The following is a 27977-nucleotide window of genomic DNA, read 5'->3' as shown; positions in this document are numbered from 1 at the left end:
CTACCACTCAGAGTAATAAGAGTCACACTTAAGGTCCAGATGATACTGATTTAAATAAGACCCTTCATTCAGTCAGAAACTGTCCTGTATCCACATCAGTACTGAATTCTTCTGTGACTGAGGTACACCAACTGCTGTGCTTGTTTTTATCTCTTAATCATGTCCAAAAACTGAGAAAGGGCTTCATCTTTCAGTGTTTTTCAAACAGACAGACATATATTTGGTGCTTTTTGAGGTTTTTGTAGGCTGCAGAACTTCAGTAAGAGACAGAAAGTAGTTGAGGACAACATTTTTTGATCTGATCTCAGACTGCCAGCCATCAGAGACAAATGTTTCAGGCATTTCAGTCACTCTTAGGTGCATAAAACAACTACAGAAGGGCTTGACAGTCAATATTTTTATGTGAGAAATAACATTTTCACATTTTTGATGTTTTAAATGAAAAACATTAGAAGCTTTAAATTTAAAAGAAAACAACTTATTGCTGATTCACACATTCACATATCTCCTGGGGTTTAAGAACAGTCCTGCAGGAGTACAGGTTGAATAAGTTTGTGTTTTTAAGTTTGAATACTGTACAAAGACCAGCAGCACTGATATAAAATTAGTGTGCGGCATTTTCAAGACACGGTCTTGCACATAATAAGAGGTGATGAGCCCTGACTGACAGAAACATGCAGATTCTTTGACCTCCTGGGATGATTCAGGATCAGAAGCAGACTATACAAACCATCTGAAGCTTGCATAATTTAAGACCGACTAGTTTTACCCACTTTTGAACCACAAACAACATGAATTTTTTTGTGGTGCAATAACCTGGCTAAAACTATGATCTTTTTTGTTTTGTTGTTGGAAACAGAGTGTGGACACCTGTCAGAGTTTGGCCTGTTCAGACTCCTGGCTGTTAGTTTTCTGGGGTCATAGTTTAATCTGCTGGTTGTCTACATCCCATTAAAGCCTCCTCGCTGCCCCCCTCTGTATCTGAAGCCACCCGGGCCTGCAGGGCTGTGGTACCCTCCCAGCAGTGAAGGACCCGTGAAGTCCATAGCTGCCTGCTGGAAACCCCAGACCAGGGGGACAGCACCTGCAGGGCCTAAACCTCCAGGCCACAGGGGTGGCTGCCCCAGGAGGCCCCTGATTCCTCCCAGGGCATTCAGGGGCCCCAGCATGGGGGCCCGGTGAAAAGGCTGTCCGTGGACTCGAGGTAGGTGGGGGTGAAGGAGACCAATGCCCCGCTGGCTGGGCGGTTGGTACTGCAGGTGTGTAGCACCCTGCTGCTGCTCGCTCACATGTTGCTGAGGGTGCTGGATTTGTAGTTGGGGCAGAGCAGGATGTGAGACACTCTCGTGGTTTGTGACCGAGGTGATGTTTCCAGGTACCTCACTGTTGCCTGGTGGTGCTGCCTCTTCTGTTATTGGCTGTTCATAGCTGGCTTTTGTTTCACTACAGAAAGAGAAGCAGAAGAAGAGACTGAGCAGGAACAGGACTGTCAGAGGTTGAAAACTGAAATCAGTTTTCAACCTCTGACAGGTTGAAAACTGATTTTTCAACCTGTCAGAGGTTGAAAAATCAGCTGACATGGAAACCCATGCTGACATGGGTTTCCATGTCAGCATCACATGGAATCCCAGAGGTTTCCATGTGATGCTGACAAGCTTTTATGGATGCATGTCAGCATCACATGGAAACCTCTGGGCCACAAAATGAAGTGTACACAGAAGTGACAGAAAGTGCAGTTGCACTAAGGGCCACTTGCAGCTCTAAAGGTAAGTCGAATTATTCTTTTTGTATTTTATATGAATACTCGAACAGTGTTAATATTGCAGTCATATTACAAACTGACCTGTAAAAAAAGAGCAGGACTCAAACCAGCGTGCTATGTTACCTTGTTCTGTCCTCGCCCTCTGCTGGACAGGTGGTGCAGGGCGGTGCACTACTTTCGTCTGCTTTGGAAAACACAGGCTCTCCGTGTTGATCTACTTCACCATGTGTCTGATTGCTCAGCGCTGTCACTACAGCTGCGTTCTGATTGCTCGGAAAGGCTGGCGTGCCATTATTGCCAGTAGCCTGGTTTCCTGCCTGTGAGCCCACCACTCGCAGTGGAGTGCTGCCTCTCTGATCTTCAGCCTCTCTCCCTGCACTTCCTCCTCTCCTCCATCCCTCTGTACCAGGCTCCACCTTGTCCTCTCTCCTGCTGCTCAGCTCTGGCTGCAGTACCGAGTGAATCGAGTCCAGTGTGGCTGCCACGGCTTTCCTGCCTGGAGTGAGCTGTACTGAGTCAGGAGGACCTCCCTGACCCAAAGGAGAGGAGGGACTGTGTAGGAAGCCTTTCACAGGGTTGATGCTCAACTCTGCCTGGGACTCCAACTGCTGCTGCTGCTGCTGGAGCTGTTGCAGCTGCGCCTGACGCTCTGCCCGCAGCTGTAAGATGGCCTGTCGAAGAACCTCACAGTCAGCGTCCGAGTGGCGAGGGACCCCGTCCTTACAGGAGGCGTCAGGGACGAGCTGGTCAGAGGGGTGAGGAACAGAGGTTGGGAAGCCGGAGCTGGGCTGTGGAAGCTGCTGTGGTTGGGTGATAGAGGAGAGCGAGTGGTTGTGCTCTGGAAAGATGGACAGGGAGCATTCAGGACCCGAGACACAGTCACTATGACTCAGCTGACCCCCGACACCTGAGGAGAGAGGAGTACTCCCATCAGAATGGATGACAGGGCTGCATTTAAATTTAAATGAATGCTTGAATTTAAATAAAGCTGGATGTTATCTCTAAAACATGACTCTGAAGAGAAGGAGACGGAAGGAGAGAAGGATTGTCAGTATAGGAGTAAAGTAGGAGAAACAGAAAAGAAGGAGAGATGGTAGAGCAGACATTTCAAACCTTTGGCACCTTTGGGAGACAACATGTCATCTATGATTGGCTGCTTTGCCTTGATGTCATGACAACCAACTATTTGGGAGAAGTTGTGCAGAATTTCATCGATATTGGCAACAATGATGCCCCCGCTGGAGTAGGCCGTGAACTTCTCATTATGATGCTCTGAATTAAAAAAAAAAGAAAAACACTTTGAATAATGACATTATTTTCTCATGTTAATCACATGACATATTAGCTTAACAGTCAGCTGAGTCGCTGTACATGCAGTCATACTGTGCACAGAACATGAAGATTTGTCATTCATAACTAATTGAAGCCAACATCATGAACAACATAAAAATTTGATTAACCACCCGACCAATCAAATGATCAAATGTTTATTGGTGGAATTTATTATCCTATAAATGCACTTCAGGCACACCGCTTCTATGGTTTTAAGTCAAGTGAAATAGGAAAGGCAAAAAGTAAAAGCTTAGGCAGTTCAGTTGGGTTTAGTTTGCAATCAGGTAACCAGTCACCAGTATTAATCAGGTGCCTGGAGAGTCACTCCTGCTCACATATACGTACCTGTGAGGAAGATCGTGTGTCGGTACTGTGTGTATCGTCCCTGCAGTTCGATTAGACAGTCCAGGTCAGGCGACTGACGGTTCATCATGTCGCAGTGATGATAAGGGAGGAACTCCACGATCTGCCGCTTCTGATAAGCTGACAGCAAATCCAGCAGGTTGGCTGCTTCTCTCCTGAATCTGATGATCAAACATACACAAATCATCCATGTTCAGCCAGCAGGAGGATGTAGATGCTTCTTCAAACATCTTACTCTTTAATTGAAGGGAGGCAGAAGTGCAGTACAGAATTTAAAAAAATAAAATACCCTCCCCTCTCCCCCTTGCCGGCAGTCTTTCTCCTTCAAGCTCAGGTGAACTACCAGAGGCCTGGGGGTTTGAGGGACAGAGACCTCGGATGTTATTGTTCTTGGTCAACAGACCCCAGCGGGTGAAACTGGATCATCACCTCTCTTCCCCTCGCACTCTCAGCACCGGCTCTCCCCAGGGCTGTGTACTAAGCCCACTACTCTACTCCCTCTACACATCTGACTGCAGTCCCGCCGATCCAGAGAATATCATTGTCAAATTTGCTGATGACACAACGGTGGTGGGGCTGAGGGGGAAATGAGGCGGCTTACAGAGATGAGGTCCTGAAACTGGGAGAATGGTGTGCATCAAACAACCTGGCACTTAACATCCCCAAGACCAAGGAACTCATTCTGGACTTCAGGCGGAACAGAGCTGCCCCCCTGCACATAAACGGAGAACGTGTAGAGCGAGTGGAGTCCTTCAAATTCCTTGACGTCCAAAACTCTGCAGACCTCTCCTGGTCAGCTAACACCATGCCCCTAATCAAGAATACCCAGCGGCAGCTACACTTCCTAAGGGTGCTCAGGAAGCAGCAACTAAACGCCCTGCTGCTGGTGACCTTCTACAGATCCACCATCGACAGCGTGCTGACCTATGCAGTGACAGTGTGGCACACCAGCTGCACGGAGGAAGACAAGAAGGGACTGCAGAGGGTGGTAAACACAGCACAAAAAAATCATCGGCTGTCCCCTGCCCTCCTTGTCTGCCATCTAACACTCCCATTGTCTCAGCAGGGCCAGAAACATCTTGAAGGACACTACCCACCCCGGCTACCATCTTTTCAACCTACTGTCCTCTGGCAGGCGCTTCAGATCCATACAGGCCAAAACAAAGAGACTCAGGGATAGCTTCTTCTCCAAAGCTATCACCATACTCAACTCATCAATTCTCTGCCTGCCGGTCGCAGCAGATGGCCGCCCCTCCCTGAGCCTGGTTCTGCCGGAGGTTTCTTCCTGTTAAAAGGGAGTTTTTCCTTCCCACTGTCGCCAAAGTGCTTGCTCATAGGGGGTCATATGATTGTTGGGTTTTTCTCTGTATCTATGAAGTGCCTTGAGGCGACTTTTGTTGTGATTTGGCGCTATATAAATAAAATTGAATTGAAATTGTCTCTGTACTATACTGTACCAGTACTGTACTGTGTATTTATATTTATATATTTAAATTAAGTGTATAGTTAAATTATTGTATAGTTCTTATAATGTGCTAAAGCACATGTGCACTTTTATAAAGCTGTTTTAATCTCGTTATACTATGTATAATCACAATAAAGGCTCTCAATTCAATTCAAATTCAATTCAATTCCTGGGATCTGCTGGAGCCACTCGCATAGCTTGGGGGGGGGGGGTCACTTCACTGAGTGCTCCGATTACCACAGGGACCACTGCTACCTTCACCCTCCACATCTTCTTGAGCTCTTCTCTGAGCCCTTGGTATTTCTTCAGCTTCTTGTGTTCCTGCTTCCTGATGTTGCTGTCATTTGGAATCGCTATGTTTATCACTTTGACCATCTTCATTCCTTGTCCAACACTACTATGTGTTGGCTAGCTACCACCATTTTGTCTGTCTGTATCTGGAAGTATCTCTTTCAGGCTAGCTTATTATCCCAGCAGGGTACCCGATCACGGGCAGGGCGTAGATGTTGATAGCCCAGATCTTGTTCTTGATTGATTGATTGATATACCTTTATTAGTCCCACAAGGGGACATTTCATACATACTTACAGTTCAAATGACTCTTTGTAGATGCACCTTCAATCTGTAATGCTTCCTTTTGATGGGACAATCCCCTCAGTTCTGACTACCATCCCTCTCTTTGTTACCATTCAACCACACCTCTCCAGTCAGAATGTATTCCAGCTTGGAATACTGAATACTGTGACATTTTATCCACAAGGTCACCAATGACCTGTTTACAGTTAAGGTTAGTTTCACATGTATTCTTTTAATTCCTTTAAAGTTTTTAAAGTAAAAGTTTATATATCCTGCTATAATTATATAGCAGTTAATCTGTAAAGCCTACACTAATTTAAAAGAAACTTGTTTTGAAAAACACCTATAGTTTCTAAAATGGCTAAAGGCTGTTCATTACACAGTGAGAAGCAGATCTACTACCTGGCTTGTTCTTTTAATTTTTTGTGCGTTTTGCAGTGAATCTTCCACCTCCAAACACTCTCTAGAGAACTGTGCTGTTCCAGGAACATCAGCAGTGCCGCCAGTCGTTCTGTAGAAAAGCATTTCATTAATTAACACTCCAGTTATATAAGTAATGCATTTGTTTTGATTGACAGAAAAGATAAAATCTGTTTTTATCTTTGTGAAAAACAAAATTTTCTCCATATGTAGATGTGATTTTTTTTCCACTACATTTACATACATACACACATACATTTACATGGCTGCTTTCTGATTCTCTGGCCTACCATGAGTGATGCAGTCTGGACTGAGGACCAGCTCGTCTGATACGATGCAGCCTCCGGCTACAAAGAGCTCATTGTAGCTGTTGTTCCTGATGTCATCCAGCGTATCGATTCCCACAAACACCACAGCGGAGTGTCGCTTCAGAGACACCAGCCCTGGGATCTGACAGCAACACAAACACATAAACACAGCTGCTGTATGTGTGTTTTCAGTGTGGGCTTCTCATGACTCAATATCTACAGCAAAACATCAGCCAAGCATGAAAAACAGCAATGGCACATAAAAAGTGCAGCCGCTGACAGCTAAGTACTGCAGGAACCTCTGCAGCATACTGCACATACATATTAAAATCAAAAATATGTGGAAAACCTGTTATTGGTATTTGTACTAATGTTTGTGCTATAGTTAGCGCCTGCCACAAAGAAGGCAGAAATCACAACAGACATTGTCTGTTTGCAGTGTTACATTTAAAAATGCACACAAGTGTTGTGTTAGAGCATTTAAGCTCTAAGTGCGCTGGTCTTTCCTGTCCAGGCCACCTTTTAAGTCAGCACCTGATTGATGCATAATGCCAGCGTGATCACACGAGCCTCTGCATTGGTTTTACCCTTCTACTTTGCAGTATAAAAACATGCTTGCTAGCTAGCTACACACATACATACATATACACACACATATATATCGGCACTATCGACACTTTTGCACCATAAATCTGGTATACATGTCGTTATTGTGTCACGTTGATGTCACGTTGTCAGTATTGTGCAAACAGCAAAGAAATAATCGGAGCCCTACTACCTTCTATGTGTGCACATACCTGCTCAATAAAAATTCTGGTTCTGTGTGATCAAAGGGGTGCTTGTACAGGTCTGTTAACTCCTGGTTAAATAAATGTTAATAATGAAGAGCTACACAAATGGACAAATCTCACAGAAACATTTATACAGCTAGTGAGCAACAACATTACGTTTGACCTCTGACCTCTTCAAGGTCAAATAACATCAAACTTATTTTTTAAAACTGAGATTATAGTTTGCATCCAAAGATCACATTTGAACTCTGACCTCAGGTTTACATTTCACATATGCCTTTCTTTTAAGCTGACCCCAGAATGCATTACATCTTTAGAGAAAGAAAAAGAGCTGCTGAGGTCATTTGAAATATACAGTAGTATAATATTATATAATAAGCTTAAGTTACTCATGTCCAATTATTTACAAATCCATACCATTTTTTTAATGTTTGCGTCGTGTCATGTTACCCTTACTGCACTACAAACTTCTTAAAGTACATTTAGAAAGAAGCCCAAACCACTTGCGCTTCAAACATGTTGACACTGCTGGAAATATTCTGCGTAGGAGGTAGGACACATGAGACTTCTTACTGCACAGGACTACTAGACCCTTTATTTGCACTGTACTAAGAAGCTGCAGGTTCACTCACATGCAGCAATGCCTGGTGTCTTAAAAAAAATGAGGCCTGGAGAGCTTGAGTGAAAACAGCTGACATCTACAGTACAGGCAGCTTCACTTAACCACAACCGGAGCAGTCATCATCAGATAAAACGTGTGGATTAAAGCAGAGTCCGTCAAGACTTTACAGCTGTTAACTACCTTGTGTACATATCCAGCTATGTCCTTGTTCTTAATGATGACCAGGAGCCTGTTGTCAGGGTCTTCTTGGCTCAGAAAGGTGATCGGATTCTGCTCCACGTTACCCTGCTTCAGCAGGAGTTCCTACAACATAACGTCACACACAGGATATAAACACAAATAAAATAACTCTTCACTTTAACCAGAGATTATACACATTTATACCAACAAAAAAATTCCTCAACTCTGCGTACACAGCAGCAGCTATGTGTTTAGCGCCTTTAGCATTAATAACTGGCACTACCTCTTTCATATTTGACATGTTAAACAGTCTCTATTTGCGATTTTCTTGAGATCATCTTGTCAAAGTAGTCAAGCTGTTTATTTATAAATAAGTAAAGGAAACCCAAATTTAAAAAACAGTTAAAAAAAAAAAAACATTCTGGAGACTTTCCTTTGGCTCTTCGTGTAGTGTGAACTGAGCTGCCCATGAGGCTACCTTTATATCTTTGGTGACCTTGTCTCCTGGTTCAGTGCAGTGGATGTAGAACTGCAGGGAGTTTTTCTTGACTTCTTTAATGATCTCCACCAGGCTGTTGAACACATCTGGCTGCAACTGGCTGATCAGGGAGCTCAGGTCTGTGGCAGGGGGTGCGGTCCCCACACTGGGCTTGGGGACAGGTACAGAGCTCGGGCTGGATGCCGGTTTAGAGGGATGGGAAGCTTCTCCCAAAGGGTCAGAAGTACCGCCTAGCCCCGGCAGAGTCACAACAATGTTTTTAGCTGGAAGAACATCCCCACTGTCAGCAGCAGCAGTACATAGCACAGTCCTCGTGGTGCTGTTTTCCTGTGTTTGGCTGACATCTTGTGTGATTATCCTGCTGATTTCTACAGTTTCATTCTGCTGTGGTGTCCACTGGGAATGTGGTGATGTGCTAGGTGGAGGGCAGAGGACAGAAGTGTTTGCAGGCTCATAGATCAAACCAGATGAGGGGGTAGGAATTGATGAAGAAACATGAGAACTTGTGGGATTCCTGTAGGTTGTGCTGTCTGGCAGCCACACTTCATTTCCTCTGGAGAGCGCTAGGCTTTGACTGACTGTGGTGCAGGAGTCAGCAGCTGTCCGCTCATCACAGGAAGCAGACCCCTCGTCATCTCTGCCTGTAGTATTAGCTGCTCGAACGCTGGCCACAAAAGCACTGACTGTATTCGCTAAAGTGGAGTCAGCGTTAGTCCCACTGAGTTCGGGCTTGCGCTCTCGCCAGCCATCATCAAACTCTGTTATCATGCTGTTAATGCCGTCCTTTAGTGAGTCCACGTAGTCCTGCACGGAAGGGCAGGAGTTGTAGAAGGACACATACTGTGAAAACTGAGACACGGAGGCGTAGGACATTGTGTGTTGAGGTGTAGGTGTTGCTGTGATTAAAGTCGAGTGAGGGTACTGAGGTAAGTTATAGTGGGTGCTCTCCTCCTGCAGGAGCAGCTGAATCTCAGAGGAGAAGTCACCAAGATGTCTGTCCACAATGCTGTTAATATCTGTGCAAACAGAGGCTGAGGAGGTAGAACCACCTACCAGCTCCTTCACGTTTCCCTTTTTACAATCCATCTCTTGGATCACCTTCTCCAAATTTTGTTCATGATCATCAGTCGCTTTTATCTCTCGTTTTGGCACCTTTTCACCTGCCTGACTTTCTTTTTCCTTCACCAAAGCTTCTACCGCTTCTTCTTTCACTTTAACCATTCCTCTCTCTGTTGCTTCCTTCACTCGCTCAGTGGATCGTGACGAGATCCTTCTTTCTGGAGATGGAGGAATAGATGGACGGATGGCTGCAGAAACACATGGCTCTTCAGTCTTCTTTTCTTTACCCTGAGGTTTCTCCCCTTTGTCACTGGATGCTGCTGCAGGAGAAGACAGTGTTAGACTGGAGACAAATTCTATTAACTGTACACGAAGCTTAAAAACAAGCATATATTACAAGAGGGAAGGATTACAGGAGTAGAACCAATGAGTATCGTGTGATTGCACTGGCACTATACATCAGTCGACTGCTGACGTAAAATATAATAAAGTCTCACCTTACACTAACAAACTGTGATCTTCATACTATGAAATTTTTCTGAGTTACAAGTCGTTAAAATCAATACAGGAACACTAAATATCAATATTTGAATTAATAAATGAAAATAAATAAATACATGGAATATGTCACTACTAACAAGGCTCATCTCCTGCACACTTAGCCACATATGTAAAACGCAGTTAGCCATAAGTTCAGGGGCAGGGGAACATGGCAGCTTCCACAAACTGGCGCCCGCTCCTATGTATTTCTGATATATTAAATATAAGTTTAAAGTTAAGAATGCATCAGTTTGATGGAAGATGTAATTACACACTTTTCTATATACAATATCCTTTTTTCTGTCTTAATACCTTTTGAGAGCAGGCTCATCAGTAGCCTATAATAGTCATATTTTAAATGAACGGTATGGATCGCAGAGGGTGAGAGGGACTTTGTCTTTAGATTTTGCAGTAGGTATCTGAAGCCTTTAACACACCTGAAATGCTCAGGTTCCTGTTCAGATCTGGAATTTTAAATGTCAAAAGTGCTCAGAAAACGGGTAAAAATAAAATGGTACTTCATACTGCAAAAATAGTAAATTTTTCATAGCTTCCTCAAATATATTAAAGCTGTTAAATAAATAAATAAATCCGTCAGAATGATTTACACAACCGATAACCCAGAGTTTAAAGGTGCAACATAAAATGGAAAAATAAACTTGTATTAATTTTTAAATTTGCAGTTGGCGATCAAAACTGCAGGTGGCATTAAAGTCCAGAATTCACTGATACATTAAGCAAGATGCTCTCAGGTTGCGTGATGTTACCTGCAAACTCCCTGGAGGCCATGGAGGTTAACAACTCCTCGTTAGCACTTTTGTGGTGCTTATTAAGTAGGCTGAGCTCATTAGGCTGGGAGAATGTGTGGGGCGGAGGGCTGGCCTCCAGGGAAGGAGAAGGTGGGGAACTGGGCTGAGGAGATGGGCACTGTGTGGGAGATGGGGGAGGGCTGGGCTCTGGAGATGGGCACTGAGACGGGGAAGGTGGGGGACTGGGATCTGGAGAAGGACATTGCGAGGGTGAAGGAGGAGGACTGGGGTCAGGTGAGGGGCACTGGGAGGGGGATGGAGGCAGGCTGGCCTCAGGGGATGGGCACAGGGAGGGGGAGGGAGGAGATCTGGGCTCAGGAGACAAGGTGGGGCTCTGCCTGGGAGGGTTGGTTGTTGTGGTGATGCTTGTAGCCATGGTGACTTGCAGGAAACGAGGATCGTGAGGGATGTTCCTGTCTCCCAGGGCGTACCTCTCTGAACTCAGACCTGCAGACGGAAAACACCAACATTTAGTTTTCAGTCTGATTAGTTCTCCAACTCTGTGATCTGCGATCTAAACGACAGGCTGCTGTATTCATCCTAACTTTACCTGGACACGGTTTTAGCACAAAAACCTTTATTCCTATGATGGATGTTAGTAAACAACGTGGCCCCTTATCTTTTTATTGTTCATACATTTTTTAGTTTTTTGAGTTTTATTCTGACTTTAATTTACTCTTCATATTAAAATCTACAGTATTTAAATGTGCGGTATGACTGCTGATTGGTTGTTGTTGTTTTATTATTATTGTAAAATGCACACGGTCTGTTTTAGAGTACAGATGTCTGACTGAGCAGACAGACACACCTGTTATGGGGATGAGGACCCACGGGATCTCATATTCCTCATCGTCATCTTCATCAAACTCCATTTTTTTCCCCAGCTCTCTTCTTCCTCCTCGAGCTGCTGCTCCGTGGTGATTCATCTCCCCGCTGTGCGAGCTGGGACTGAATCCCTCCAAACTACTGACACTACCTGCCGTCTGCTCCTACAAACACAGGAAAACACACTTTGTAATCTCACCTGCTCGATTTCAAATGGTTATGTTTTATGACATTTTTCAGAAGAAGCTTATCCAGAGTGGGAGCTTTATTTAGAAGTAATACAAATAGAAGCAGTTTTGTAGCAGGTAAATATGCAAGTACTTATATATTTATAAGACAATAATACAACATTGGTTTGGGGATAAAATATTAAAAGATAATTATACTAATATTCATAAGAGGGATAGGTAATGCTAATTTCCAGCTGCTTACTTTCATTATTTAAGTGTAAACATTAAATAACTTTGATAAAGCCGTCTGTTAGGTTTGGTGAGTCAGACTTTTTCCACCTGGGTGCCAAAAACAACAGATCAGTGTTGGGAGCTGCTGATGAGAAGCCTTATAACAACAATTTTCCAACCAGTAATTCTTGATTTCTGCTGCAACATTTGGTGTAAACAACATGAAAGGATCACTGGTGTAACTGCATGGAGGATAGTTCTTGGCACACTTTGTGACTCTCAGGAGTGACTGAGCATTGTTTAAACGTTGGTAACCGACTTCCTGAGTATTGCTGCTGACCATGTCCATCCCTGTATGACATCAGACAACAAATCTGCCGATGGCTGGTTCAAGCAGGATAACACACCATGTCATAAAGCTCAAATCATCTAAAACTCCTTTCCTGAACATGACATCTCTATTCAAATGGCCTCCATAGTCACCAGAATCAATGGACCATTTTTGTAAAGTGTTGGAATAGGAAATTCACTTTGTGGATGTCAATGTGAACAAAATCGCTAAAGAATGGTTCCAGCACCCTGTTGAATCGATTCCATAAAGAATTAAGCTGTTCTGAAGGACACCCGGTAGAAAGCAGGCAAGAAGATGACTAATACATTGAAATAATACATAACAACCTATGTGATTGCACTGGTATCAACTTCCTTATCTTTTGTTGGTCTTAAGATGCTAAGAAAACTCTAAGATCATGTTATAAACGACCCTTAAAAGCTCTTGACAGGAAACCACAACAGTATCACGGCTGTGATATGCTTCAAGTTTTAATAGGCTTTTTGTTCTGCAGTATTCGCTTTATTCACTATAAATTAAAAAAAACAACAAATCACATATAAAAGAAAACCCTTGCAATGCATCTCTAAAAAATTACCAGGAAACAGAAGGTAAAAAATGTGTGTAACACTGGTACCCACACACTAACAAGTGCACTTTAATGAGAATTGCACTTTGCAAAGTAGTCCAGTAGGCTGAATTGAACCCTTCAGCAGACAGGTTCTGGCTGCCTGACTGCATGTTTGACATCGCTGATCTAGACAGTAATTTTGTGAACAGACACCATAAACATCAAATACCTCCAGCTCATCCTGCTTTCTCAGATCAATGTCACAGTTGGTGGGCAGGCCTAGTTTTGTAGCCAGCTTATCAAACGGATACGACCCCCTCAGCCCATCTTCTTGTGCCTCATAAAGGCTCTGATTAGCCGTTCCTCTGGCAGCCCGGTCGAGGCCTGGAAATGAGCAGAAAAATCAACTGAAATAAGGTGTAAGCAGCAAGCTGCTCCTTAACATAAGGAAACAGAGTTAAAAGATTCTGGTTAAAAAAAGGAGCCAAAAGAAGAGCAGGAAGAATGGAAAGTTTCAGCATGTTGTCCAAGTATCCGCTCACTTGTTAGCAGGCTCAGAAGTTTGGCGGCAAGTTCAGATCCGTCTTCTCTCAAATCAGTATCCTTCAAACCCAATGAGCCAATCACAGACGTGAAGGAGACAGGAGACAAGGACACTTGGTTTCCTTCAACTTAGAAGGCAAATCCAAAGAGAAAACATGTCATCAGTCAATGATTGTGAGCTTGTTAACAAAATGAAAAAAGCAAACAATCTTTGGTGTTCTTAAGAAGATTTAGAGGGAAATTTGACAAAAAAGAATCATCAAAAGTAAAAGAGCTTCCCCTGATGTTGCACGAATATACAAATATGACTCACTCATGAGGATTTGCTATCAAACCTAAGTTCATTCATGACTTTAGAGGTTACATTTGAGGACCTGAAAGTTGATTTTCATGAAGCCTGGGATCAGGTCATATCAAAAAAAGCAGACATGCTTTTCCCATCTCCTCACCTGGGATCTTGCTGTGCCTTCTGGGTTCCTGGGATGCTTTCAGGTATTTAAGAGCCCTCTCTGCCGCCTGCTGCTCCATCTTCCTCTTCCTGCCTGGAGCCTGGAGACCCCCTCCTTCCTCCCTCTTCACCTCATTTTCTGCATTCCTCTTGCAGGTCAAAACAAGGTCGATCAGCTGCTGCATCTGAGCAACAAGCATCACTGGTATGAGTTCATCAACCCCATAGGACAAAAACAATTTCCGTCACTTTACCTCAGTAAACCACCCACTGTGGGTCTCTCGCTCTTATTTCAGATGGAACTGTGAAACTGAAAATGTGACATCAAGTTGCGAATAATGTGTTGACCAGACTTTCAACTTAACTGCCTTAAATCTGAATCCACCAAGTTGAGACTGTGATAATTTAAGTTGTTCTTGCTGAAGGTCTCCAACACTGATCTAACCCAGAGTTCTCCCCAGAGCTTTCTGGCCTGATATTGAGAGCACCCATAAACTGCTACCAAATGTAGCCATTTAACCCAAAAAACAACTGACTTACTTTTAAGCAAATTGAATAATATTTCTATTAAACCCCTTGAATTAAGGCTGAAAGTCCGTAATTCAATAACATCTTGAATTACAATATAATAATTTCAATACCATTAAAATAACATCTTGAGTCTTTAATTTTCAGATAAATAATATTGGTGCACAGAGCTGTATCACTGTCCACATACTTATGGACATGACCAGTACAAGTGGACTTACTAAGATGTGTTATGTTTTTTTGTGTGGCTGTTCACCTTTTGTGTGTTGGTCTGCCCGTGCCTAGTATTTCCTGTCGCTTCCTTCTCTGTTGCGTCTCTCTTCCTGGCTCTTGCTTCCTGCTGCGGCTGCTCAATTCCACAGTGCGCCTCTAATAACAGCCTGGCCCGAGCTGCTGATAGAAGGTAGAAGGCGGGGCTGTACAGGTAGGAGCGCAGGTAGCCCTCCAAGTTCACCCGATGGTGTATGGGAGCAGCAACAGACTTTTCCTTGTCATCCATCTGGGAATCGTACTCACCCATTGGGTACTGTCGAACCTTGGGAGCAAACACAGAAACGTTGCAGTCCCCAGGGGAAGTGGATATTTGAAGGAGCCAGCTTCAAGAGATTTGGGTCGTACCTTGCCGTCTTTCAGGCCAATGAGGTATTCCCGTGCCTGGCGCTCCACACCAGCAGACAGCTCAGGAGGGGGGTTGGCACGAACTTTGAGCAGGGCGTGATGCATTGCTGGGATAAACTGACTTAGCCGTGACATTACTGCAGCACCGGATGTCTGAGACTCAGAGGCATCATGGGAAGAGAAGCCAGAGTGCGGTGCTACAAGGAAAAAAAGAAAAAGAAACAAGGAAAACATCATTAGGTTGAAAATAATGTTGATTCAGCTGTTTAGCCCTGTCAGCAGAGTCAATGATCAGTATTAACACTTAGGCTCAGTGTCCTGTGAACTGTGGTTACACTAAAAATGCTTGTATTATGACTCTGTTTAATTTAGCTCATCAAAAATGAGTTTTCAGGGACACCATTAATGCTCCTGTTATTTTCTTTTAAATAAATGAATGCCCCTGATTTACGGCGATACTCACCAGTTTTGGACACATCTCTGGTCTCTGGGAAAACAAACAATGCCTGAAGACACCTCTTCCAGTTCTCTCCTCTCTCTGAAAACACATTAGCTCACTCCATTACTCATTTCATTATAGTAAATTCATAATTAATTATACAACCAGCAAAAACATAGTACATGAACATTTCACTGACATCTACCAATATTTTCTTTGCAGAGAAAACTCACAGCAGTGATAAAATTAAGGTTAACTACTTCAAACAAGAATAAAATTACTATGGGTTGGATTGTGCCAAATCTGCCTTTAAGGCACTGAAATGGGCTGAAAGCACCCATAAAGAGGATTTATATTTGGTCACCCTCCCCTTCAAAATTATTATCCAGTATTTTACTATCAATTTAGAAGAGGTGAGATGGCCTCAAGACACATTTCATTCACACTCCCCGTCAGAGGATGTTACAGTAAGTTGAATGCTCAGCCTGAGGGATGGATCAAACACATTAATGAGCATGTTTCTACTTGTGCTTCAAACCCCATGCTGGCAATGACTCTAAACATGAAGACTGGAACAGTCTTACATAAAAACTGATATCTGCCCAAGTTTGAAATTAGCAAAGAAAACAATTTATAGAATCAAACATGAAATGGGTCAATACGGGACTGACAGAGAAGTGATCTGACAGGAAAAATACCACCAGCCTGGATTTGAATGAGAAGATAATGCTGAATAGTGAGAAATGCGTATTTATTTATTTTTACTCTTGATTTTTATCCAAATATTATCCTGCATACAATTTACCAGTATAACTCACAGTCCCACGCCTTACCTGTGGGCGTGGCCATCTGAACACTGGACAACAGGAACAGAAAGCCTTTATCTATAAGCGGAGTCACTATAACCTGTAAAGAGAGCAGACAACTTGTACTCAACACTTCCTGTCATTCTTCACATTTTATTTTTGTCTTCCTTGCAACACTTAGTTCAAACTGCTGCTGTCTGTGGGACATATTTACAATTTTTAGTATCTCTGAGACTCCAATAGTGATGCAAAGCATGAAAATAATTCTCCAAACAACTAAAAAAAACAAAAACAACAAACAACTTAACCCTAACCCTTAAGATAAAATAATGTTTCCACAAATCCACCTATCATTTTGCACTGCTTATAATCTTTTTGTAGTTTTATCACAATGAAAGTTAAAAATGAGTTACTGGGACACTTAATTAGAATTGACGTAGAGTAAACATTGCCCTACCAGCATAACAAGATAACTCAAGAATATTCAACTGCTGTCTAACATACATTTTACAATGACTAAAAGTTCAAAAATAGAGTAAAAATCACTGTATCAGGACAGAGTTTCAGCTGATCATGGCTCAGAACTTCACAATCTATTCATCTGCAATATCAAAGTGAAATAGCTGCCTTTGATGTGAGGCTGTTTCAAATAAAGGCAACCTGCTTTTCTCAGTAGGTAAATAAAGACTCTGGCAGATATATAGTTTCCATATATAGTTTCCAGGTACTGTACATGAGAATCTGCTAGTCCTCTGTGATATTAAAGTAAGCAGAACCCACCACTCGCTTTATCTCCAGCTCATGCAGCAGTCTCGTCACGCTGGTTTTAGACCGATTTCTGTCCATCACTTCCAGAAGACTGCAGTAATAACCGTTCTTCACAACTACCAAAAAGAAAATATAAAATAAGTCCCATCCACTTCCTCTTTTAAGCTCACTGCACATGCATTTTGAAAATATAACTAAGAAAGGATTTTTGGCAATATCTGAGGGTGCTGTTACAGAAAGGGTGATTACTAGAATCTTATGTAACATTAAAGTTACTGTAGTTCTGGTGTGTAACGTGGCATCACTAAGAGGATTAATGTGATCTTACCCTCCTGGCTGCTGTTGTAGAGGTTATAGGAGAACAGGCTGGCAGGGAGGAGGTTGGTCACCTGGTCGAGCCTCATCAAATGACCAATTTCCAGCTTCTCTGGTCTGAGGGAGGATCATGGTGAGACGGACACAGAGTGAATTATTTTAAAATGGTAAGGATGCATCTGTTTAAATGTGCATGCAGTTTTTTTGAAGTAAGTAAAAGTAAAAATGATACTGCGAGGGATTACAGATCATTAAAGGCAGGCTGGTAAGCTATTTTAGTAAGGCTAAGCTAAAGAGTTGAGCGCAATGCATCACAGAAAACATGGACACCAACAATGGAATTCAGTCAGCTAAGCCAGGTAAGCTTTCGAGGTGTTGATGAATATGTCTGTGTGCGTTTTCATTTTAGTTGAAACCTTTTCTCAAAATTTTTTATTTTTCCCCCACTCTAAGAAACATCCCCATCCAGTGTTTCCCATGCTTACACTTTACCCAGTCAGACTGCTGAGATATACTAATTATTTTTCAGTGACTCGCTTTTTATCTTTTCCATCTGTCTGAGAGAAAAACGTCATAAGCACTTTAGCAGTGGCCAATATCCCCAGTTGTATTTTTAAAATTCAGTAACAACTAACCGGCTATTCCCAGCCCTTCCTTTTTTGTTTTGCCCTACCTCCGGGCTTGTAAGCCAGGGTTGCCGATGTGGTGGTTCTCATTCAGCTTAGATAGAGAGGATCTATGGAATCAAATATACTCTTATCTATCTTGCCTATCTGCAGCATAGCCACGCTAACATTTTATGTTTCAATAGACCAAACTCAACTCTCGCTAACTGTGGTCCAAGATGGTGGAGTTCACGTGCAAGATGGCAGACTCACATCAGAAGTAGCTGATTATATCATTCAAGTCTATCTAAAACCCACTTTAGATTTTGATCCATCTTTAAAGATAAAAAGGAGTCACAAATATTGATCAGTAAGTCAGCAAACTAATGTCTTTTCTGGTCATCCACACCCCACCTACAGGAACTCCATAACCCGCAGTTTGAGAACCACTGCTTTAAACAGCCTAAAAGGTCAGCTCAGTACTCACAGTTTGTGGGGTACGAAGGGAGGAGACAGGGAACAGAGCGAGATCTGAAAGAGCACTCGGTCGCCTTTCACCAGGTCTCCAGTCCACACTGTGAACTGAGCATGCTCTGTGGGAGAAAAATAAAACCTCATCAGCACCAGAGCAAGACTGGAAAAAAAAAAAAACACAGAGCTTCCTATTTTATTTTATATCCAAGCGGTGTAGGTGACCTTTCACATTCAGGTGTGATTACATCGACAAAAAACAGGGACCAGTGCTCACCTTTACTCCCCTCTGCTGACTGACTGTTCGACCTGCCCACACAAATTGCAAACTTCATGTCAGTTTTGGCACAGAGATAAAGGTTAAAACTCAGAACCATTGTTGATTCCTACATGTCTAAAATGTCCGTCAGACTTTTATGGAATAAAATATAAAAAAACAAAACAAGAGCACATTCATTAAAAGACTCCATTTCTAAAGTTAATTACTGAAGCTGCTCTGGCTGCTTTTTCCTGGAAACCTGCGAACACTCTCTTTAGGTGTCATCTCGCTAGAATAGCATCAATTTACATGTGTCACATACCTGATGGGTGCTACAGGTGCACTGGGAAGAGGAGAGTCTTTTCCTTTAAGCTGGAAGGAGACCACAGCGTACGGGCACACCTGGCGAGGTCGCTGTCGCAGCTCGTCGAATGAATACTCGTAGAAGTATTGCTGGAATAATCAAGAAAACGGTTTTGTTTAAAGCAGTCATTGCTTCTTTAAAAGACTCACAAGGTTCCCAAATGCTTATTTTCCTCTTTAATAACCAGACATTAATTGCATATGTCAGTACTTTTTCACATTTACACATGCTGTGTCTATACTTGCACTGCCTACAAGTAGATTCACAATAAGTATGGACAAACTAAATGAATCTCACTACAAACACCTGAAAAATAATTTGAATGATAATGATTAGTGGTCACCATCTTGGCTCAGAGTAGAAAAAGAGGTGCTGTCAAATTAATTCCAGCTAATAAAAGTAGGATAAGTCATATGCACTGATCACGATGTCACCATTAGCGCTGACAACATATCCTCATCAGCAGATAGACCTGATTTTTATTTTCCAGGCAAAGACAAAGAAAGACAAAATTCGAAAGAGGGCCAAAATGGGATCACGGACACACCAGATGAGCCTCTTTCTCCAAACGGAGCACCTCTCTATGCTCCTTTGGTAGCTGCTCAGCATACTGTGGCTGCTTCTCCATGTTGAAAGGAGCAAGATGAGGTGGCTCCAGCATCTTGAGTGAGATTTTGGTAGCACATTTATATCAGTGTGCAAAGGCCTTAGGTATCCAGAGGTAGTGCAGACATGTTGGCAATGATCCACCCAAAACAGATGGATGGGTGCATGGATGGAACAACAAGTCTTTGACAAAATGAGGTGGCAATCACAACAATCAGAGTCAAATGCTGCAACTATCATTTCTGTGAGTGTACAGCCTGACATGTTCCATTTCAGACAACACTGACCCATGAAATGAAATTCAAACACACATTAAATATGAGCCCTAACCCAACCATGGAAAATTTATTTTTCAGGTCAGTTCTAGTACAAATATAGAAACTAAAACTTTGAACATCAAACAAAAACATTTTAACCAGAAAATCTGTTTTAGCGAATAAACCATCTGAACCTGAAAGATATTTTTCATGTGATTTTGTTCAATTTAAAACAAAAAATATATATATGTTGACAGACGTGTAATTTTATGTCTGCTTTTTCAACAGCTGAGTCATTTCCACACAATCCTCTCTGAATATTGTTTTTAAAGTTAAATTCAGACATTCAATTCCTGCCAAACACAAACCGGACCCCAATAACACCGCCAGAACCAACTGAAAGACTCATGTTGACTATAAAACAGATAAAATGTGTGTAAGTGCATCAACATTACGTTTGTCCCAGAGTAAGTTGTCCATTTCTCAGTTTTTTTTTCCTCTGTGTTTGAGTGTATTTACCTGTGTGAGTTCAAACGCGCGGTATGAGTTCAGCGAGGTGACTTTGCTGGCGTTCTTGGAGATATGGCTGTCAAAGCGAGGCGTTGGATCTAGAAGGTTTTTCATGTTTTCGTAGATGCTCTTGACTTTTCCCTAAAACGCCAAACAAAGAATTCCACTGCAGATTACAATCATTTCTACCGCTACGCATTGAGTTTAACAACAAAGATTTATCAGAATCAGTGTGCTGCCGGCTTTCTCACCCGACGACACGTACACGCCATCAGGGCTCACAGATTCTAATGCGTCGGATCTGCGCTTTGTGTTTACGTCTTTTTGCGGATTCTGTTTACCTGCTTTCATTTGCTGTTTTAGCTGTTTGGTGGTTGTCAAAATAGTTTTGTGATGTTTAACCTATATACAATTTAAATATCTACAGAGTGAGCCATCTAACAAATGACATATCCACAGTCACAACAACTCAGCAATCAATAAAACACAAAGAAACATAAAATAAGTAATCAAATCGATAATTACAAGAAAGCTTGCCTCCCAAACTCTGTTCTTGACTTACATCAGTGATTCAATACTGCAGTTTTCTATTATATCCTACTAGGTGTTGGTCAATGAAAGAAAAACTATGTACTTTAAAAATAGCAGCTAGAATTGCTTGAGGTTTTTTTTTTAAATATTTTGAATATTCAAACGATGACTATCCTTTCTACAAAATCAACAATTTGCATGTCTCATGTCCTTGCTTTTCTCTGCTCTTACTTTGTGCTTTTATAAATGCAGCAAGACATTAATGAAGCATTATTTTAGTATTTGTGCAATTGTCCTCAAAGTGCAGGCTTCAGCTCGTGCTGGGGTCTAAACAGAGAATAACATGGAGCTGAGTAAAGTGATAGATTTTCCATAAAATATAATTATTTGACCAATACAGATTTTTTTTCCTGAATCACAAATACTCTATTACAGAAGTACTTGTGAAACATAAGTCCATGACTTTTCCAAGACTTTGTGGATTTATTGAACTTTCCAACATTTTTAGAGGTTTATAAAATTCCTTGACCATTCTCAGCTTTTCCACGCACATATGAACCCTGTAACTTACCTTCAACACTTTGAAGATGACAATCTCCCCCGTAGTTCCTGGTGTTAAGGAACTCATCTGTAGCAGGTCTGAGTACCTTGACAGATACACTCCTAAGAACATATGCAGACACATATGTCACACACACACACAAAGTAATAAAATTACTACTTATAGAATTATTTTTAAAGTGGTACCTTGACTTAAGAGTGCCCCAACTAACAAGTTTTTTGAGATACGCCCAGTCTCTTGTACAATTTTGAGTTTAGAGCTGAAATTTAGAGCAACATCTGCCGAGCATGTTGTGTTTTGCTCGTTCACCTTATGCGGTTATCAGTGTTGTTCTTGCATTTATTTTGCAAAACTTTGCTTTTCCAACCATCCGGAGGCGGCCTGGAACGGATTAATGGCATTTCATTTATCTCAATGGAGAAAAGTGATTTGGCATACGAGTAGTTTGAGTTATAAGCTCCGTCACAGAACGAATTAAACTCATAAGTCAAGGCACAACTGTATATTTATTGGATAGCATACAATAAGTCAATATGTAGATCATTTGTGCACTATTACCTTTACTGGGGTTTCCCAACACTGTGATCCAGCTTTGACCCACAAACAGTCCCTTCTCACAGAGCAGGGGAAGCTAAAACAATAAACAAAACACAAGTTAGATCACAGATATAATGAAAGCTGAGTCTTAAAGGACATGGTTTATTGGCGTGACACCAGTTATTTTACAGAGAAAACACAGTCATTCAGTTTTCTAAGAACAACTACAAGCAGTGTCTTTTCCCTGTAAACTCATTTCTTAAGAAGAAATCTTCTAAGAAATACATACTACCCTAAAGTAAATCAACTATGAAAATTGACTATGTCTCTGGATAAAGGCCAAAACAAACAAGACCACTGTTAACCAAACCAATAGCTCGGTGTCACTCCTACCTTTTGAGTGTCTGTCAACAGGAAACAGTAGCACTCCTCCAGCTCTTTATCGGTCCTCCCCTCTGCCTTCATCTCCTTCCTTTTTTCCACAAACTTAAAAACACACGCACACACAAATAATGTGATCAATCATAAACACAAACACACACAAAAACGATCAGTACAATGATCACTAAACAAACAATATCATCTCTCAAAACAGCTTTTCCTAATGACAAACCTATCCAATTCATAATTCTTACTCCAAGACCTAAATTTTCTCACAACACAAACATGGCCTCTGAAATAGCTGCTCTACCATGCACAGGCAATACATTCACATGTGTTCAGCTCATTTCAGTGTAAATAAACAGTAGTTTTTATTGAATGAAATACTGATTTGTTCATTTCTTGAGCACTGCACTGACACTTGCACATGTCCATGGTACCCCAATCCCGATTAGCGATAAACCTGAGATATTTCTATTTAATTTGTTTTATTTATTTAACCAGGAATTTTTTTTTAAAAAGATGAACAATCTATTTTGCGTGATCGTGCAAGACAAATACACAGAGCAGAATACACAAAATAAGAACTGATTCTGTTTTAACTAAGCTAACTTGGCTTAGCTTAACTTAACTTAACTTAGCTTGTCGAGGTTAAATCTCCTTTAACATCTCCTTTTACTTCCTTTAATATTGAAATATATGATTTCAGAGTTTAGGATTAAAATTACTTTTTTTTCCTTCCTAAAATTGAATCAGTTATACTGCTTACTGTACTGTGACAATGTCTGTTCATTCACCTCCCTAACTGACAGATGTGTTAACAGGACCTACAGCTAAGTAATACTGGCATATTTTTTGTGGCATCACATTAATTTGCATTGCTTACTAAATCTGGCCCTTGTTCTCTTCCCCTGTGGACGCCCCATAAGAAGTTACGTCACCAACTACCAGCTGAGGCTTGCTTATGACTGCTCTTTACTCTCTCATGAAAAGGAAGTTATCTACCCAAGCAAGGTGTTAAAAAAAAAAAGACAGCAGAGTGGTTTTGTGATACTTTGATCTAGAAAATATAAAGTCAGAGTACACCAGCGGTTTCAACATAAGGCCCTGAAACCAAAATCAGCACACCAAATCGTCCAATCCAACCCACAGCACAGCTTTTGAGAATGTTAAAACTTGTGTTCGTTTTATAATGTTCTTACTGACAAAGACATCAACTACAGCCTGTAAGTAAATGATGAACCATTAAAGGGCATAAAATGAGCTGCTGTCTACTGTCAGCATTCCTTAAAATAACATACAAATTCCTTTTTTTTCAATATTTACTACAGAATTTGATTTTTTAAGAGGCGGGTTTGCATTAAAAAAGACATTTTCTTTGACTAAAAAGATTTCTGGTTTTTATTTTATATTCCAGGCAGTGAGCCGCAAGTACTTTTAACACATTCATTTCTTAAATTATAAGAGCAAAGAGCTGTGGCATCAGGCATTTTTTTTAATACTACAGCTGCATCACAACACAGTTTTTCTGCATTATAAAAGTAAGATTTACATTGCAGTTATTTGTCTTAAGATATATCAAGGATTAAATGCGTAGTTAAACTTCTTTATATGGAAAGAAAAGTGAGACGATGTTTTTCTATGTTTTTAGTATTATCATCTGTGTTGCCCACAAAGTAAACTGTTACAAAACCACTTGACCAGACCATCCCAGCAAAGACGTGTGGTCACAACCTGCAAGTAAAGTAGTCCCTGCAAGTAACACACGGTGATCTTGATTTCCCCCTCCCTCCCATTTAGTTGTTTAATGAATTCACGACTCTGACTTGTTTATCTCTCACCTCTTTCTCCAGTAGCTCACTGTAGACAAGCCGAGGTATGGAGTACGTAAAGCATCCAGCAGAGTTAGTGTCGATGTAGCTGGAGGTCAGGATAGTCATCATGTCTTCATACTCCCTGGACTCAGTGGAGACATACTGAAACAGAGCTGCAAGAAAGACAGGAGAGATTAGAGCCAATAAAAACCACTTTCACAAATAATCCCTCAGAATGATGAATCCATTTTACCTTTATACTTTACATATATACCTTTACACTGTCTTCATTATTTCGTAGCAAGAAACAGGTGTGTTTGGCTGGTTGCAGTGTTCTCTGTTCAACATAACATTTTCTTCCACTAGACAAGTAGTTGATGATGTAACTTCTTATGGGGTGTCCACAGAGGAAGAGATCAGGGGCCAGATTTAGTAAGCAATGGGCCACAATATTAATTCCATGAAAAGCTGATATCATGACACCCCTAGTTTGCAGGTAACTGAACTTGATGCCTTGCTTTGTGTATGTGTAACAGGCATATAACGAGCTGAGGGGGAGCTCTTTCAACCTTATCTTCAGGTTCCCTGGTCAGTCCTGGTCATCACTGACTTTAACACACTTGCCTCTAGAAGGACCATAAACTCAAGTCAAATAACAGGACTTTAACTTGAGCTTGTACAGAATATTACTGCTCTTGTCAGTAACCCTGCTGTTCACGTATATCAGACAAAATTGTAAAATTTGAAATAAAGCCACCAATATGCCCCACCCTTTATGCTGCTTTCAGCACCAAGGCTCCTCATAAGGAGGCCCACAGAAATATTTGACAGACTGGCTTAATTACAACAGGACAGGTGCTGGGTTTTTTTTTTCTTTTTTTAGCCAGATTCTCAGGAGAACAGGAAAAACCTGTAGCAGCTGCCTCCCTCGGAGTAGAGAGGGCTCAGCTGGAGCATCAAACACTAATGTGTGATTTAACAAAAAGAGCTAATGACCCCAGTAACCCACAACATATTTGTGCGCTCCACAGCTACAACACCGGGGTTGAGACAAAATATTCAAATACAAGCCAAAAAGATGCTGTGGTAGTTTCAAATTGTGGTCTCTACAGCTATAATACATAAAGAAGATGTCAGCATAGCCTGGCTATCTTTGAATTTACTGCTTCAAAAAAAACCTATAATCATCAGCATGGTGGTTATTAACTATGTTTGTTAAATGATGCATGCAAAGGGGGAAAAAGAAAATAACTAAGATTTCTCTTGAACTAAAGGAGGCTTTTTCAGTAGGAGTGGTCTATTAGGCTTGGAACGACTGCTTGGAAGGTACCAAGGAACAACAGATTGAGTACGACAGGATAGGATAGGATAGGGAGTTGCATGGAGTACATGGATCCCCCATGTACTCCATGCAACTCCCTATATATGCAATGACATCCTTTAAAACTGGCTCCCGGGCCAAAATGATTGTGTTGTTTGGTGCTAATCATGGCAAAAATAAAATCACCATGGCCTCAGGCTTACATCTTTCTGACCTACCACAATCCCTAAAAAGCACAACACCAAACCTTATCTCAAAGCTCATTTAACTTTTAGCCTTAATCTTATAGTAGACTCTGTAAAAAAGCGCCAAAAATGTCCTCAAGATCCCATTTTAGGGTCGACACGATAACAATTGCCATAAACACAAGAGCAGAAAGCGCAAAGTACATGTGAGCACTTGGACACTTATAACTGAAATGTAAACAAGGAGGCGGTTACCTCGCTTTAGCTAACCCTCATTAGCAGAAGCTAATGTCAACATAAAGGTGAAATGCAGCTTAAGATTTCGTACATGAACGCGTGGATATTTACTTTCACTCACAAACAGCCTAAAATCATATATAAAGTCAAAAATAAACACCTGTTGCACTTACAAGCATGTAATTAATGTTGACTGGCTGGTGACGCTAACTCCTAGCATCCCTCAATAAGCCTAACCGTGTACTCAAACACACTGGAGCTTGTACTGAGTTTGATACACGTAAAACTGATGGTGACAGTAGGGCTGGACATATGAAATACACATTTGTGGACGCAACCGTCATGTTGTGCGATGTAAGAAGAGAAAACGTTTTCGAATTGATACTCGCACGTCCGATAATGGAACTTCCCTGTTGCTAACTCCGGTTCAGGGCAGTGTTTCAGGTGTAAAAAACAAATCTAAACAAATTAGCACAAAGAAGTCCTGAATGCTATGGTGTAATTTTACTAATATACAGACACAATGGCCCACCTTTCTTTTCCTCAGTTTTCTTCGGTATGTGGAACTTGTAGGGCTCCTTGGGCATATGCCTCTTATGGACTATGTGAGGTGCCGAGTTCCTCCTCTCCATCCTCCCGCCAGCAGCGCCCGGTCTGTCCGCTCCAGGCTGACTTTCTCTGGAAGGGGTTAGGTCGATCACCTCGCCATCTTGCAGGCTAACATTAGCTCCAAGCTCCGCAGCAGCAGACACCCTCCTCGGACGACCTGCTTCCCTCCGGGGCAGGCTGCTGTCGTCCATTGTATGTATTTTGGACGTAACGGAATAGTCTCTCCTCAACCGTCACTCCGGCACCTCGTCTCGGCTACAGTCCCGCGATGACACCGCTGTTACCTCCTAATCCCGCAGCGGAGGGAGTCGGAGCAACACTCAACCCGTACCATGCTTCCTGTGGGCGCAGATCTTCTTCACCGAGATTTAGCTGCACCTGGTTATCTCAATGCTGCCATCTTCTGGAAAATGAACCCCATCCCCACAGTTTCATTAGGGTTTCAGTGGACGCAGAACAGCGATGGGTAAATAAACGGCAAAATAAAGCATGTCAGGGTTCAGAGAGGACAAAGCCTTGAGCCTAAAATTGCGACAGTTCCCACGATGTTTTTCCACGGTGTAGCACAAAATGGTGGTATAAAGGGCCACTAAAAGGGAAAATAAGAAGCCGAGCAGAGAGGAGAGTGAATAAAGTCATACATCTGCAATAAATAAATACATTGCAATAAATAAAAACATTTATAAGAAACAAATATACAAAAATGGAACTTTTACACAAAAAAGGAAAGAAAAGACAAAAAAAACTTAAATAAACTGGCATATTTATGAGGAAAAACGTGTATAATTTAATCGACCCTGACGGATCTAAGTCAGGCTGGGGGGGGGGGGGGGGGGGGGGGGCTGCCATAAGGAGTGCATGCAAGTCAGTCAATCGCAGGGCAGACAAACATAGAGACAGCCATTCACACCTATGAACGATATAGAATCACCATTTAGCCCAACATTGCATTTCTTTGTACTGTGAAAGGAAGCTGTAGGACTCACAGCTCCACGACGCAGACTTCTCGAACACAGACCCTAGTATGAAGCAACGGTGTTTCATACTAAGGGAAAATGTTTACGAAAAAGTTGCCAATTTATGGTAAAGATGACAACTTCACAGGAAAAATTAAAAATGTATTAAAACAATTTCTTCTCTTTTCAGTGTTAGGTTGGAAAGAAATTCACAGAAAATGATTCAGCCATCTATTGCGATTAATCCACCCCCACCTCCACCCCCGATGTTGCAAATTGTGGACAGACTAAAGGGGGATTTTACGTAACTGTTTACTGTGTTACTGGAATAGTTCTGGATATTTAAAAAAAATACACTAAATTATACGGCAGCATGTTAGTACAGTGATTAAAGTATGAAGTGATTTTGGGAGCAGTGCTCCGCGTGACATTAAAGTCATTATTTTGTGTGTC

General features: G+C 41.7%; 1 protein-coding gene across 5 annotated transcripts; it reads right to left on the bottom strand.

The window, feature by feature from the left end:
- Nucleotides 1-140: 140 nt before the first annotated feature.
- Nucleotides 141-27102, bottom strand: tasora (transcription activation suppressor a). 5 transcript variants are annotated; one of them, XM_085158633.1, is made up of 28 exons: nt 26492-27102; nt 24244-24389; nt 22415-22507; nt 22043-22115; nt 21494-21585; nt 20401-20532; nt 18977-19107; nt 18673-18704; nt 18412-18517; nt 17333-17436; nt 17017-17120; nt 16264-16336; nt 15455-15529; nt 14992-15188; nt 14630-14908; nt 13847-14030; nt 13397-13525; nt 13084-13238; nt 11535-11715; nt 10685-11173; nt 8298-9694; nt 7820-7942; nt 6209-6368; nt 5901-6009; nt 3440-3618; nt 2876-3034; nt 1886-2669; nt 141-1443 (listed from the first exon to the last, which is right to left on the bottom strand). In XM_085158633.1, the coding sequence occupies exons 1-28, from the start codon at nt 26757-26759 to the stop codon at nt 942-944; spliced, it is 6456 nt and encodes a 2151-aa protein (XP_085014759.1). In that variant the 5' UTR covers nt 26760-27102; the 3' UTR covers nt 141-941. The 5 variants fall into 5 exon arrangements, with proteins under 5 accessions (XP_085014759.1, XP_085014758.1, XP_085014760.1 ...); XM_085158632.1 differs by having other exon boundaries at nt 8298-9697; nt 26492-27101; XM_085158634.1 differs by having other exon boundaries at nt 2885-3034; nt 8298-9697; nt 26492-27101.
- Between the last annotated feature and the right edge of the window lie 875 nt (nt 27103-27977).

Source organism: Neolamprologus multifasciatus, chromosome 5 (assembly GCF_963576455.1).
Source record: "Neolamprologus multifasciatus chromosome 5, fNeoMul1.2, whole genome shotgun sequence".
Taxonomy (NCBI): domain Eukaryota; kingdom Metazoa; phylum Chordata; class Actinopteri; order Cichliformes; family Cichlidae; genus Neolamprologus; species Neolamprologus multifasciatus.
This window is presented reverse-complemented; position numbering and strand designations above follow the sequence as displayed.